This window comes from Podarcis filfolensis (assembly GCF_964270895.1).
Source record: "Podarcis filfolensis genome assembly, chromosome: 12".
Classification (NCBI taxonomy): Eukaryota; Metazoa; Chordata; class Lepidosauria; order Squamata; family Lacertidae; genus Podarcis; species Podarcis filfolensis.
The window spans coordinates 21,591,351-21,607,723 of NC_139614.1; the positions used below are offsets into that span (position 1 = coordinate 21,591,351).

The 16,373-nt window shown below is 42.5% G+C and overlaps 1 protein-coding gene across 4 annotated transcripts in view; it reads right to left on the reverse strand.

The window, feature by feature from the left end:
- The window catches only part of CHN2 (chimerin 2), a 147,911-nt gene that overhangs the window by 65,690 nt on the left and 65,848 nt on the right, over nt 1-16,373 (reverse strand). For 3 of the 4 annotated variants that reach the window (XM_083578790.1, XM_083578792.1, XM_083578793.1), the window contains 4 exons: nt 15,595-15,650; nt 4,859-4,890; nt 2,864-2,977; nt 1,009-1,297 (listed from right to left, as the gene is read on the reverse strand). In XM_083578790.1, coding sequence (XP_083434916.1) covers nt 1,009-1,297; nt 2,864-2,977; nt 4,859-4,890; nt 15,595-15,650 — 491 coding nt within the window. Of the gene's footprint in view, nt 1-1,008; nt 1,298-2,863; nt 2,978-4,858; nt 4,891-10,755; nt 10,777-15,594; nt 15,651-16,373 lie in introns of those variants that run through there. The other variant, XM_083578791.1, reaches the window with a different exon arrangement.

A 16,373-nucleotide genomic window follows, 5' to 3' on the forward strand; every position in this document is an offset into this window, starting at 1 on the left:
AATTATGTATTAAATAACCTTCAAAAGCACTTACACCAGAAAAGAGGTTTCGTTTGAAATATTTTTCAATCTGCGGGAACACACAACCTCTTATAAGAATATTCATCATTTGTCACACATTTCAAGCTGATTTCAGCTGCATTTCTCCGTGAATTGCTTTATGTTAACTACTACTTGTTTGCTCAACTACTACAAAAAACAACTTCGAAAAGCAAAGATGGAAAGAAAGAAAAGCCACGCCCCCAAAATCAGGCCCATTCACCAAAATAGTAAAGCAGAGATTTGAACTTTGTGTTAAAGGCTAACAAACTTGAGATCTGGTGAACAGGCAATCAGCACAAATTCTTACATTCAGGAATCAATAGCAAGGCTACATTCTCTTTTAGACAGATACTGAAAACCAGGTGGGGAGGTTACAATCAACAGCATCTCCAGGTAAGACTGGGAGAGGGGGAATTATGCCTTAAACCCTGGAGAGGTACTGCTTATCGATGTATACAATGCTGAGCTCAAGAGATCTAGCTTCTCATTTGAATTTAAATATTTGTATGTGCTCAGGTGCTCTTTTCCACTCATTTTATCTGGGAGATGCTACCTGGACACATATTTCTTAAGTGCAGAAAGGAACCACCCTGAGATCTATGGAGGAAGGGTGGTATACAGTTGTTGTTGTTACAATGAGAAGCTATTGTAGGAAGGGCATGCAATCATCTGGAGTTCATTCCCAATGGAGGAACAGAATAATTTCATAGATCTGATTTCAGCTTTCTGCTTGCACCTCAAATGTTAACATATAAACAAATACATTGGGTTTTAGCCAACTAACATTTACTCAGAGTAGACCCATTGAAATTAACGGCCATGACTGAGGTCCATTCATTTCAGTGGGTTTACTTTGACTAAAAGTTGATGACAAGCCACTGAGTGCATTTTAATGACTGCGTGCCCCAGATGCATTTTTTAAAGGTAGATCTATATATGGATTGATTTCCTCATGAATCACCTTACCTTTTCAACTGGTACGTTTTCTTCACATGTGGTTACACTAGCTTTCCTCGATTCAGTTTTTGATCTGCTCAGTCTCCGGGATACTTTTTCTCTAAGCAAAGTGGCATATCCAATGTGTTCATAGATAGGGTTTGTCGTCATTTTTGAAATATATTCAGAAGCCTTGGTTTCTATGTACAGCGTTATCAAGCCGTCTGTTACCAAATCATGTATTGACTCGAACCTCTTTTCCCCTACGAAGTGCTTTCCATCGTAAAAAAGCCTGTAGTTTAAGGTCTGATTGCCAAACCTGCATTAAAACAAAATGAAGTTGTTGCATTAGTGTTTGAACACTAAAAACATTGATTTCTCAGATGATGCAGGCTATAAAAAGGCCATGTTCCTCATTAGCTATAAAGGTGGAGGACGGAGTACAGACTCAAGGAACCAGTATATATTCAGATGAAACAGGTTTGTGCCAGGGCTGCATGAACATGTGTTATAGACCGGTGCAGAACATCCTCAACTGCACTCAAAAGAGAACTTTGGACTAATGCAATCCCTGCTTCCCTTCTGCTCTTTTCCTTCTGTTCTTAACTGTGGTTAAACAGTCACAACACAGCATTAGTAAACCAAGTAAACCAAGTAAACCAAGTAAACCAAGGAATAGCAGGGTGTCCTCTTACGCAGGAATCAAAACCAGCTCCATGTCTTTAATATCAGCTCAAATCAGAGCCAATGTGGCACTTAGCTATGTCTGAAGTTACCAGGGGGAACCTTGCTCATCACAGGGGACAAGCTGATAGAAAGTCTTGCACAATCTGTGGCATACAATTCACTTTATTGCTTAAATAGGGTTTAGAAATCAGTAAGTGAAGTTGATGAGAGACTCAAGATAGCCTGCGACCCCCTTATTTGCAAATGCAGCACTCATAGCACAATAAGGTGGCCTTCTTCATTTGCACTAGGGGTAGCTAACTTAAGCACCTCCAGGGTGTCACAGGTTAGCCGCTCTAAGTTTCCTGTACCCAAGATACTCTTAAATCATGGTTAAATACAATGCATGGTTAAATATAGTCTTGTGGGTATAACTGGTATAATTTTAGTTCTAACTGGTGATGGTGTTGATATAATGTGAATAATTTTGGGGGTACTCTGTGGCGGTTACTGCCCCTTGGATGCATCTAGACTGGTGACTGGGAGTGGCAGCCGAGAACACATAACACCAGTTCTGAAAGACCTACATTGGCTCCCAATACACTTCCGAGCACAATTCAAAGTGTTGGTGTTGACCTTTAAAGCCCTAAACGGCCTCGGCCCAGTATACATGAAGGAGCGTCTCCACCCATATCGTTCAGCCTGGACACTGAGATCCAGCTCCGAAGGCCTTCTGGCGGTTCCCTCAGTGTGAGAAGTGACGTTACAGGGAACCAGGAAGAGGGCCTTCTCGGTAGTGGCGCCGGCCCTGTGGAAAGCCCTCCCATCAGATGTCAAGGAAATAAACAACTATCTGACTTTTAGAAAACATCTGAAGGCAGCCCTGTTTATGGAAGTTTTTTTATGTTTGATGTTTTCTTGTGCTTTTAATTCTGCTGGGAGCTGTCCAGAGTGGCTGGAGAAACCCAGCCAGATGGGTGGGGTATAAATAATAAATTGTTATTATTATCACAGAAAGTGCAAAAAATCAACTATTGAGTCTGCAAAAAATTATGCTTTAAAGTTTAAAGGATCGTAATATCTAACACGTTACAGACTACATCATACCATTTTTAAAAGTATACTGTTTGCATATAGTTGTTATAACCACAATTCCTTCAGGTTCCCAATGGCCAACAAGCACTTCTTAAAATTTGCAAACAGAAGCAGCAAAGCTCACCTGAGAGCTAGGGTATAGCATCCAGGCTGCCGCTGGCTCTCTCTGAGAATATATGCTCCTTCTACACCTCCAAGCAATTCATCGGCTTGCTCTCGAGAAATGATCCCATGAAACCTGATGGAACAGAAAGCCATCAGGTTAGAGAATAACTCTGAATGGGAGAAAGGCCACAGGAGCTCAGTGTTAAAACACAGAAGGAGGACACATAAAAGTCACTACAAAATAGTTCATGATAGGGTTGTGTCCCTCTGTATGTACAACAAACTGATGCCAGGGGGAACATCTTGGGAGGAACCAATAGCAAAGAATGCTGCAGTCAAGATTAAAATTGCGCCCACAAACTTTCCATTCATTTGCTCAGGCTGCTTTTGGTGAATTCTGCTGTCCATGGTGGTGATACACAACTGATTTATTTGCGCTGCATTTTAATTATTGCTTTGGGATTTTCCTACAGCTGTTCTGTTGCTGTTAAAAGCCTCCTTAAAAGGCTGTTGTCTTAGAAAGGCAGGATATAAATATTTTAAATAAATAAATATTGGAACCAGGGGCTTAGCCGGGCCTGGTTTTAGTAATCTGTAACATTTTGCAAGCTCTCTGCCTGTACTCCCAGCTCTTCTGCCTTTGGATCAATTTTATATGACTTCTTCTTCTTTGGCGATCACTCGTGGCTGAGTAAGATCGTCTTCCATGAACATGGTCTTAATGGTGTGTCCGTAGGTGACTGTGGAGGCCAATTCTGGATCCATATGTCCTTCTATACTGGAGACATAGGTTTCCGGGCGGGAGTTGATCATGGTGAGGGTTTGCCAAACGTGCCTTCCTCTTAGCACGTTTCTCCCTTTCGTCCTGAGTTCAAGTGTCTTCAAAGTCCATGAAACCTTTGGTAAAGGCTGTTCTCCAGCTGGAGCACTTGCAGGCGAGTGTTTCCCAATTGTCGGTGTTTATACTACATTTTATTAGATTTGCCTTGAGGGAGTCTTTAAACCGCTTTTGCTGACCACGAGCATTACGCTTTCCAGCATTTAAAAGTTTGGAACAGACAACACCAGATTCAGACTGGATCATATAGCTCAGTCTGTAGAGCTCTTAATCTCAAGGTTGTGGGTTCGAGGCCCACACTGGGCATTCCAGGGAGTTGGACTAGATGATCCATGTGGTCCCTTCCAACTCTCTGTGATTCTGAAAAGGAGACCTAAGTTAAGATTTACAAAATAAATGAAGAAGACTGGGTGGAAGAGACCTTCTCCCTGGCTCTGTTGGCGGTGGGTGGGCGGGTCCACTGCTACAGAAGCCCCTTGCTGTACTTGTATTAATGGCAGGCTGCCATTCACAGCCAGCACAAGTTTCCAAAATGGGGTGGAGCAGAACAGGCCAAGGATTCCCTGGATTTTAAGCTGGCCCATTGACAGGTGGCCCACTCTACTGCACCTTACCAAGGACGATAAGGCTGTCAAAGGCTATGACTCACGATGGCCTTGTTCTCCTGTTGCAGGAAGTAGACCTCTGAATCCCAGCTGTTGGAAATCACAAGCTGGGAGAGTGCTGCTGCTCCTGGCTACCGTGAGAATAGGATTCTGGACTAGATGGGCCTCTGGCGTTACCCAGTTGGTCTTTCCTTTTAAACAAACAACCAAAGCAAAAACATCTCCGCCACCTTCTTTCCTGACCAACAGCAGTGGCTCCACTTCTCCAGTTGTTCCCAGGGCTGGGTTAGGATTGCTCTACATCTCTAACTGCAAAATACATACTGAAATGTATATACACTATAGGAACCACCTGAAAAGACAATTCACATGCATGCAAACGAAGAGTCTGGGAAGTCAAGAAAAACTGAGTACCGGTAAGTTCGTGGAAAGAAATGGAGAAATAACACTGAGTTAAATTATCTCTTCATTAACATTACATGATCTCTTCATAGCAATTTTAAATTGCACAGTGTCATGCATAAAATTATTTCTTAAAAAGTTATTTTCCTACAAATAATTTAATACATACTCTCGTCCGTAGTATTTCGGTCTGTTCTCCACCTAAATGGGGGGGGGGGGGGGGAGACAACACAGTTAGATATACATTTATAGAAGCAACAATAAAAATTTAAGCTGGTGAAACAATAATATCATCAATATTTGCCCAGCCACAAATACTTCAGGTTACAACTTTTAAAAAGTGTTTTAGGGTGAAATAAGTGTTGCCTGCAGAGCAGGAAGCCTGGAGGATGGCATCCTTTATCTAAGAGAGCACAAAGGATTAATTTTAAATGCTACACGTAATGCTGAAAATTTTAATCTGGCAATTATACGCAAACAAATGCCAGGCCAGCAGGGGGCAGTTCCTTACAAAGTTTGATGCACTATGTTTTTGTTCAACGTTCATCTAATATTTGGAGCATAGTGCTGGAATATTAACAGTTGCCTTGGATTTAAATAGTCATTGCTAATGTGCTTTTCACTGGCAGTCTTTCAGTAAACAATACTAAATTATGGCTGGATCCATAAAGATAGGCTTTAAAGCTTTCATTTTAATGTTTTAATCTTTATTGCAATGCTTCAAAATGAAGAGAAAGAAAGAAAGAAAGAAAGAAAGAAAGAAAGAAAGAAAGAAAGAAAGAAAGAAAGAAGGAAATGCCCTGTAATGTTTATTGGGCAACCCAGTCAGGTGTAACCTGTTACAAATAGTAAAATTATTACTACTACACAGCAGAGTCCTTGGGCTGGTGATCAATGTCTTGCAAGTCTCAGGATGCCTAATTACACAAGGCAGAGAACATGAATGCACTGCAAGTTAACCTGTTTCTAACAATGCATGTTACACTGCCTATTTGCAATGATATTTTCTTTGGTATTTTCTTTGATATTTTCCCACACACTATATCCAAACAGAACTAATCTGGGGCTTGGTTTCCAGCTTGTTTACGGTTATTCTTACTTGTCTGCCTAGATTTTTCATCGGTAACATGTTCCAGCTATTGTGGCTGAGCACAAAAATTCCTAGGGTCAAATGGCCTCAGTGGTGCAGAACGCCTTCCATCAGTTACACCCCTATCTGGACACCGCTAGCCTAACTTCTGTTGTCCATGCTCTGGTAAACTCTAGGTTAGATAATGTGTTATACGTGGGACTGCCTTTGGAGATGTTTTGGAAATTGCAGCTGGTGCAGAATTTGGCCGCCAGGATGCAAGACAGTTTGAGTAAATTAACACCAACCCTGACTCAACTACACTGGCTACCAGTTAGCTTCAAGGCCCAGTTCAAAATGGTGGTTTTGACCTACAAAGCTTTATGCAGCTCTGGGCCTCAAGGACTGCCTCTCCCCACATGCACTGACCCAGACCCTGTGATTGCCATCTAAGATCCTTCTCTGTGGGCCCCACCTTCCCAAGGGGTCCGCAGGGTAGCAAGATGAGAATGGGCCTTTTTTCAGTGGTGCTTCCCCATTTGTGGAATGCTCTCCCCAGGGAAGCTCACCTGGCGCCATCGTTACATATCTTTAAAGGGATCCCTGACCGTTAGGTCCAGTCATGGACGACACTGGGGTTGCGGCGCTCATCTCGCTTTACTGGCTGAGGGAACTGGCGTACAGCTTCCGGGTCATGTGGCCAGCATGACTAAGCCGCTTCTGGCGAACCAGAGCAGCGCACGGAAACGCCGTTTACCTTCCCACCGGAGCGGTACCTATTTATCTACTTGCACTGCGTGCTTTTGAACTGCTAGGTTGGCAGGAGCTGGGACCGAGCAACGGGAGCTCACCCCGTCACAGTGATTCGGACTACCGACCTTCTGATCGGCAAGCCCTAGGCTCTGTGGTACGTATCTTTAGGCACCAGCAAAAACATTTATTTTCTGCTAGGCCTTTGTCTTTTAATTATCTGCAGTCTCCTTTAACTGCCAGGGTGTTCTGTTCCTGCCTTTAAAAGTATGAAAGCATTTTAGATTTTTCTATTCTTTGTCTTTTTTAAATGTTTATTATTTATTGTTGTAAGTCACTTCAGATTGCACTGGCAAAAAAGGCAACTAATCCGTTTAATAAATAATAGTAACAACATATAACACAGACAAACTCAAATGTTGCTTGCTGCTGGTTAGTACAAATTTTGTCCCTTGAGAGTTCAGTATACAGTGCTTAGCTGGAAATCTCATAAATATCTGTCAGCAATTGCCAAAACCAAAACTCCTGATGATACAGTGAAAGAATCTAACTTATCTCTTACATATCCTTTGATGCATTCCACCCCCCTTGCGATAGCATACTAGAAAATTTTCTGAAACCCCAAATCCTCAGCAGAGGAATCTCTCTGCAATGCCTAGTGTCTATTTACTTACTATATTTTTATCTCAACATTTCTCCAAGGAGCCCAGAGCAGCATTCTAGCGTCACCACAACCCAAGTGTAAAATGTCAAACAGCTTCATGAAAATGCCTTTCTCAAAAATAACGTTTTATGAGGTTTCAGGCATGGCCCATCTCTCTGACTTCAAGATCATAGTTCATACAGATATGACAGCTTCTGAACACACTGACATAGCTAAGATTAGAGAAAACTACATCCCACAAGGCATCTTAAAATGAATGTGTGACTCCAAGCAAGTCCACCCACAATGACAAACTGTGGCAGAAATGTGCAACACTATACGGTACTGCTTTGAAGGATGGAAGAATTTCTGGATCAATTTCTGTTATGTTAATGCACGGTAGACATGCATTGAAGACTTACTGGGTGTTGTTTGAAGCTGTAACCAATGTAATCTTAAAAAGAAGAGTTTGTCAAAACTAGTGGCATTTTTTTTTTTGCAAGTAAAATACATTTAGAATCAAGGTATGCACTCTTGATGAGTCAACAAAACATATACGCTAGGTGTAAGATTGCAGTGACCTTGAACTGCAATTCCTCCTCTTTGGAACATCTGCTATAGTGATCTCCAGTAAGCACAGTAAAAATGTTATTGTAAAAACATGCCACTGTATAGCAGAAACTTCACAGAAAAGCATTATGACCAATGACTGTGGGATAAATATATGCCCTAAATACAATTTCTCCTCTCAAATAATCTGCATTCAAGATGATGTGTGAAATCACCCTAATGACTTCTTATGATTTTTTAATTAAACCAGCTTTTAAATGAAAATGCTGCTTCTTCATAAATTGATGTAAGTAAAAAAAATATATGAAAAAAGGGCATTGAAAATGGTGGCACTGTTTCAGTTGTAGAAGAATTCATACAATTTAAAGGAAAATGCATTCAGTTTTCTTTCTAATCTCCAAAACAAAGTATTTGTCAAGAAGAGAAACAAAGAAAAAGGACTTTGACTGCATTTCTGAAATATACTCAGAGTCGCAAAGTGATTTCATGCTCTTTATTCAGCTCATAGTGGTGAGGAGGAATGAATGAAAGTCCCCTCAAAGTATCTGCTTTATATACATTATTTACACAATGGGCTGCACATGATTGGCTAATTCCGGAATTCTACTGTAAGCCAATCAGGTTGTGGATTCACTTCTATCTGGAGCATGATTGGGTGGTTCCTGCCAACCAATCATACTGCTGCCTTGTTCTAGGACCAATCAGACTGCTGCATTCTGAATCCTATTGTTCTAGGACCAATCAGACTGCTGCCTTTTGGATCCTATTGTTCTAGGACCAATCAGACTGCTGCAGTTTGGATCCTATTCAACTCAGTACATAACAATTTCCAAATGCTAATAAAGTTTTGTAGATGTGTATTCTTTCCCCAGGACCACAATGGACTTTTTTTGTGGGGTGGGGGACAATAGGTTGCAGATTACACTGAAGATTATATCTAGGATTTTGTAACTGGGAGTAGCTAGAGTTGCATTTACCAATCACCAGTATCTAAAGATCAATTTACAACCAGACAGCCTCTGTAATTATCTTTGTGCACCCACACCCAACCATGTTGCCTAATCATCTAATCTGTTAATGATGGGAAAATCTGAAAAGTGCATTAGTAAGACGTTCAAAGTCCAGAAGATAAACATTTGCATACAATGCCCTTTAGCACATTAGTCATGGTGAGAGTAAAAGCCTAAATGTAGTATTTTGATCAGATTAGGTTATATCCAATGGTGGCCTGGGAAGGAATGTTACCAAAGTCTAGAAATCCACCTTAAAGAGTAGTGGATAGCAAACATGTCCAGCCCATTCAACAACGAAGGAACAAAACAAGATAATTAAATAAAGAGGATATAAATGACAATTATTTCAGATACAGTGGTACCTTGGGTTACATACGCTTCAGGTTACAAACACTTCAGGTTACAGACTCTGCTAACCCAGAAATAGTACCTCAGGTTAAGAACTTTGCTTCAGGATGAGAACAGAAATCGTGCGGTGGTGGCAGGAGGCTCCATTAGCTAAAGTGGTGCTTCAGGTTAAGAACAGTTTCAGGTTAAGAACGGACCTCCAGAACGAATTAAGTACCTAACCAGAGGTACCACTGTATACAGAAATAAAGTGTCAATGACATGTACTTGGTAAGATGTGAGGGAAACGCAAATCGATTTGATCTGTAGGCTCACCTTCTAAAGAATTAACAACTGTTCAACCGGCAGATTCTACCATATCTTACAGGAGAATCTGCTAACAACACAGGCAAGTGAGACAGCAAGCCAATAGGGACATAACAAAGATAGACAAATCTGTAGAAGTTCAGCAAACAGTCGATAAGGATCTGGATTCACAAAGGAGGCCACTGGGTTTCAAGCATGACTTCATTGTGTGTAGGACTGCTGCCAGCGACAACAGCAAAAAAAGTCATAGATTTCAGAGCTACTTTAATAGCTCTCAGTCGATCGATGGCTGATCTGTTTGTCGGGTCAAAACATTTGGGAATAATTCATGAAAGATCACTTCTTATGTTACTTTTTAGTAAGAGAAGTAGCAGGAAATGTTCAGATGTGGCTCTTTGCTGCTTTCAAGAAGTCATACTTCACATGAGGCTGAGTTGGGTGTAATGGTTAGTTTGTTGGACTAAGAGTGAGGAGACATTGGATTCCCTTTGCTACTCAGCCCTGAGACTCAACTGGGCAGTTGCTCTACCGGTCTCACCTAAGTCCTGGGGTTGTTGTGAAGATAAAGTGGCGTGGAAGAACCAGGTTAATTACCCTGAGCATCTTACGATTAAAGGTAAACGGACACCTGACCATTAGGTCCAGTTGTGTCCGACTCTGGGGTTGTGGTGCTCATCTCGCTTTATTGGCCTAGGGAGCCAATGTGCAGCTTCCGGGTCATGTGGCCAGCATGACTAAGCCGCTTCTGGCAAACCAGAGCAGCGCACAGAAATGCCGTTTACCTTCCTGCCGGAGCGGTACCTATTTATCTACTTGCACTTTGATGTGCTTCCGAACTGCTAGGTTGGCAGGAGCAGGGACCGAGCAATGGGAGCTTACCCCGTTGCGGGGATTCGAACCGCCGACCTTCTGATCAGCAAGTCCTAGGCTCTGTGGTTTAACCCACAGCGCCACCCGCATCCCTATCTTACGATTACGAATAGTTAAAATTAATGGCAGTTCCTAAGGCTCAGATGCCATGGCAAAGCAGGGTTTATCTAAAATGGAATCTAAAACTGATTAAATCCAAAACTAGGTTAAATTGCCTCCATATCTGTTGTCTTCTATTTCCCCCTCAACTTTACTTCCTCTAGGCCAGACTGTATATCCAAATACAAATCCACCTGCTCCACATTTACAAAATTAGGACTACATTTCCTTTCCTTTCCTTTGGAAAAAGTCTCTTATTCAGTTGCCAGGTGGACAAACCATCCCCAGGGAACAGACTATTTCATCCTGAACAGATTTCCTTTCCTGGCATCAGTGCCTAAATATACATGTTTAATTAAGTCATTTATCTAGTTGGAAAACATTTGAGATTGACTCACTGGACACAATCTGCTTTATGATGTCATCCTTCTCCAGTCTGAGACACTTAGGATACATGGTATTGTTTTATACTTTGCATGACATCATCCAGTTTATGATGTCACCCTTCTCCCTTTTCTGAGATGCTTAGAATACGAGGGACAAGAGCAGGTCAAGAAGTTTTGAAAAAGATGCAAGCAGCTAAGATGCCCCAACCTGTTCCCACACCCCACCGGCCAATCATTTACATAACAGGTGGAGTGCACTAACTCACAAGACTCACGCACTTTGCAAATGTTGGGAACTGCAAACACACTCTCCTTGGTGGGGAGTTTGCTCCCATCTGTGAAGGTGGTGTCTGGTTCTAGATGACAAGCTTGTACCCTTCTGTTTGGGCTCCTGTTCAGTTGCTGCCTCCTCCCGCCCCTCCAAGTCCTTCTCAGCCTCTGCTGTGCCTCTGTGTTCTGCAGAAAAGCTGAGTGAAGGAGAACCAGCATCCCTTCAGAGATAGCTGAAGTCAGGGCAGAAAGGAGAGAGTCCCCCACCTCCAGTCTAGGTTCCTGTCCTGGCTCTCACTGGAGGAAGAACGCGAACTCAAATTGCAGCATCTACCAAAATCTTTAATTTTCAGATCAGTAGAGCACACAGGCAGAGTTCAAAGACATCGTAGGTGCTACACATGGCTAGACAAGCTAAGACATTGACCCAACCAGCGACATGTCCCCTATAACCTTGTTATATGGGAATGGGGCAGGCACAACTTAGGATGGCAATTGAGGCTGTTCCTGAAACTGGGCATGCAAGCAGGCACTCCTCTGAGAAGGGTGGGTCTTCCCTGTCTGTTCATGCCTGTGCTGGTGTCTTCATCATGACCTCGGCAACAGAGGATGTGTCAATGTCTTCTGGGGAGCGGATGGGACAGGCTGGGCGGCCACCTCCTCTGAAGAGCTGGGGAGCCAGAAACGGCAACTCCAGAGTTGGCACTACATTCAGAGTGACTGAGTTGAAGGTGGGCCTTGGTGATCTTGGAGGAAAGGCTGCCTGGGAGACTGATGGGGAGATTACATGGAGTGAGGGGACCCCCCTCCCCCACTAGGTGTGTTCCATGATCCTCCTTCCTAAGCAGCTCCTCAAGTCCCCATGACTCTGGTTTGGTATGTCCTGTCCTATCCCACTGGAACCTCCTTGGGTTCTTCTGTGAGCAGCTCATTCCTCCCCCTTCTTTGTCTGACCAGCCCCATAACTCAGGGACCATGACAGCTCCCCCTCTGTTTCTTCCTCCTTCTCCTGAGCACCTGCCAATCCACACCTGATCCCAAAAGTTCTGCAGGGCTCATGATATCAGTAGCTAAAGCCTTTCACTCTGTTTGGAATCTTCAGCTTAATATTTCCTTCTTGACTTACTGGGTCAAGTACAAAGAACCTTAACTACTATAGGTTTAGGGATGCTGCTTTGTGGCTATTGCTTATTTGAAGGGTGAAGTCCTGTGAAAATGAGGACATGTATATACATACTTCCTCCACTTGTTCTAGAACTCCTGCTTTCAAATGTCATTCTGGACAGACAGCACAAACCAAATGCCAACTGAGATTTGCTTTGCCTGTACGTCTCTTATGTAAAACATTACTTGAGGACATAGAATGATTCAGGACCATTTCACATCAAATCATGTATTATCCATTTAAATCCACGAATAAATATTCCATCCTTAGATGTGAACAACCGGGGAACAAAACATCGATGGCTGAGTCTCTTATTTAGATTTATGTCTCCCAGGTCAAAATCCAATATTTTATATTATCTTTTACTGAATTTTATGTGAACTAAAGGAATTCCTGGATGCTTTAGCACCACAGTGAGAATATTACAAGCCAAAAAGATACCATAGTAATCTTCAAGCTCTTGTTTTACAGCTAGGCTTTCAGAAAAATCTAAGTAGAAAACATAGTAGAAATCTAAGTAGGAACATTTCACATTTACATATGTTAAACCCCTTCATACATTACTACTTGTATTTATTTATACTTTGAAGATTTCTGCATATTACATCCAGCTGAAAAATAAACAGGCACTTATGAATAAAAATCCATTCCCATTTCGTACAGAATTAAGAGCAGAGGATGGTAAAATGTTTTGCTTTTCCCCAAGCTATCACATATTTTACTATCTTTACTAGCAATAGTGTTTTCTAAAACTGTAATTAGAATTAAGAACAATGAGCAAAGTAATTAGCTGACATATTTCTCTGCATAATAGTCCGGTTTAGGAAGTGCATGCTTTGTATGCACCAGGGACAGTTTATTCAAATTTGCCATTGTAGTGAACACTGTTTTGTTGAATAATTGTTAGCAATTTCTGAAAATCTCCAGCAGAGAGAGACTTCCAACACCGATTTAGCATTATGCCAAACCAATAAGCTGCACCAACATTAAGCTATTCTGTAATGGGAGTTTATACAGGGGGGAATTTGTTCCAAGAGTCATCTACAATGCTCCATTCCTTCAACCATTATGAAATGCGTAAAAGGTAACATTTATATAATTGGGTGGTAGGATAATAATATTTTAATCTGATATTAATCTCATTGTGTTATCTTTGTTTCTTTTGGGGGGGAATGTGTTTAACACCAATTTTTAAAAAATGGATCTGAGTGTATCTAAGAAATCGCAGGTTGGTTAGCTTAACATCATTTCAGGGCCGTCTTTAGCAGATGCGGCACTGGGGTGCAAATATCCACCTAGCACCCCCAAATTACCACGGATGGGGGGGGCGAAGCTGCGCACTGCCAGCCATGGGGGGGGGGGTGTGCAACTCCCCCCATGCTGCTGCGGGAGAGAGATCCCCGCAGAGGCTTGGGAGGGAAGTTGCGTGCCTGCCAGCCATATAGTTGGCAGGGCGCAGCTTCCATCCTAAGCCTCTGCGGGAATCGCTCTCCTCTCACGGAGGCTTGGGAAGGAAGCTGCATGCTCGCCAGCCATATAGTTGGCGGGGCGCAGCTGGCGATCGTGCATGAAAAGGCGAGGCCGCCAGCAAAGCCGTGCAGCTCCCCCACTCACTGGGGCACCCTTGAGAGGCCAGCGCCCTGGCGCGACGCACCACTAAGCCCTATGGGAAAGACGTCTCTGCATCATTTCAGGGAGAATTGGTGGAAAACGTTATTGAAGATAGAATTACCAAGTACAGTGGTACCTCGGGTTACATACGCTTCAGGTTACAGACTCCGCTAACCCAGAAATATTACCTCGGGTTAAGAACTTTGCTTCAGGATGAGAACAGAAATCGTGCTCCGGCGGTGTGGCAGCAGCAGGAGGCCCCATTAGCTAAAGTGGTGCTTCAGGTTAAGAACAGTTTCAGGTTAAGAACGGACCTCCGAAACAAATTAAGTACTTAACCTGAGGTACCACTGTATATAGAAGAACAAGATGAAAACCCAAGCCAGAGACAACTTCCCAGTTTTTCTCCCCTAGCTTCATTCATCTTGTGTGTTCCAAAACATTATAGGCTGCTTTATTTCTGAGTCAATCTCAGTATGAGCCACAATGACCTCACTCATCACAACTTAAGGTACACCAGCAAGTCTCATGGCACACATGGAAATGCACTGAGTATACTGTGCAAAGGTGACTCTGCATAACAGCATTGCTTCTGGCTATTCTTGCTTGCTAGCAAACGTGAAGAAACATGTCCTTAAAAACGACTAAAAATCATTATCATACTAAAGAGACAACTAGAGGAGCTTCAAGCACATTTGAACCACACAGTTTCTTCCCAGGAGAAAGAGAAATGATCCCTCCCTCCCTTCTCCTGGAGAACTCTGCTGCAGTGGGTGTGCCCTTCCCACCTGCAGAAAACAAAAGAATTGCTTTTAAGCCTGACAGCTGAGGAGCTTATTCATGAACAGATCTGCTACTGGGAAGGGCTCCCGCTTGATGCTGGAAACTGCTCTTTCCAACCAGCAGATTTGCTCTGCAGGTGATGCATTGACTGGGACAGGTCTATTTCAGGAGGAAGACTAGGGAGTCCTCTCTGCTCAGAGCTACTGAAGCATCAGACAGAGCAGATTATCCACTTGAAATGTGCGTTTCTCAGTTAGCACCTCTGATAGTTACAGCAGATCTGTGTCTTCAATCAGGAACACTTCCGGTGACCTTCATAAGGCCTATACAGACATCACTGGGAACATCCTAGGGAAGGAAGCACCTCTTTAATGAGATGCTTACTCTGCCAAGACAAAACCAAGATCAGCAGCTTCATCTCAGATGTTGTGCAATTAGGGTGAGGCATACCTAGTACACTATCATGGGAATAAAACTGGTCAGAAACAAAGCACTCTGTTAGAAACTTCAGGAAACCAAACTGGGAGACAGCCAGTAAATGCACGGCCTTATCTATTCTTACATACTGTCTTTGTGCTTTAGACTTGTAGGGAGAATGACCACATGCTATTAATTCAATATTCTATCTACACTATTCTAAAACATTTGTCAAAATGCATATTTTCAGATGACAGACAGGGTTTGTGAAGCTAGTGGAAGATTTGCTGGGGTGGGCTAGGAAATCGCGCTTCATTTATGGCAGAAATAAACACAAAGATACACAACACTTTGATGAACACAAAAATAGTACTGAAAACATCTTAATAATATTAATCACTTAAAGCTTAGAATTTATAACAAACACCGACGGGTGTTTTTATAATGTTTACCTTATAATTTTTTAAAAACAGAGCGCTTTTGAATCTTTTGTGTGGATGACAATATATAGATCACATCCTGCACGCATAAAATGTGAAGACCAACAGTATCAGCATGCTGCTGACCATTCAATTAAAGAAGATGAAGAGAAACTTGAAACTGACCTCTCGAGGACAAATTATTCTCTTGGGACGAGGTGCTTCCTGTTGTAACTGATACACTGTCAAACATAAAAAACACGTTTGTAATTAGAAGGCTGCAATGAATACTAACATTTGCTTAGATAGGCTTAAAGAAGATGCTTCAAACTAAATTCAAATGAAGGGGAAATAGCTGACTTGCAAGGGGTATTACAGAGTATCGCATTTAGAATTCATAGAGAGGACACAGGTACCTTCCTCCACAGTGAATCTTCATATCCTCATCAGTTTTCCTCCTCACCTCTGCTGTCTAGAAAGCTGCCTACTTTTTGGTTGGTTGGTTCATGTGTTGTTAGTACAATTATCCATTTAAAATAACAGAAATTATAATGAATGGTTTAAGATTTTAAAACTTCTTGGAGAAGAGGGAGAGGGTGCTCTGTGAATTCTCAGGCATCTAGTTAAAAAGGTAAAGGACCCAGTTAAGTCCAGTCAAAGGCGACTATGGGGTTGCAGCACTCATCTCACTTTCAGGCCGAGGGAGCTGGCGTTTGTCCATAGACAGCTTTCCGGGTCTTGTGGCCAGCATGACTAAACTGCTTCTGGCGCAATGGAACACTGTGATGGAAGGCAGAGTGCACGAAAACGCTGCTTACCTTCCCGCTGCAGTGGTACCTATTTATCTACTTGCACTGGCATGCTTTCAAACTGCTGGGTTGGCAGGAACTGGGACAGAGCAATGGGAGTTCACCCCGTCATGCAGATTTGAACTGCCGACCTTCTGATCGGCAAGCCCAAGAGGC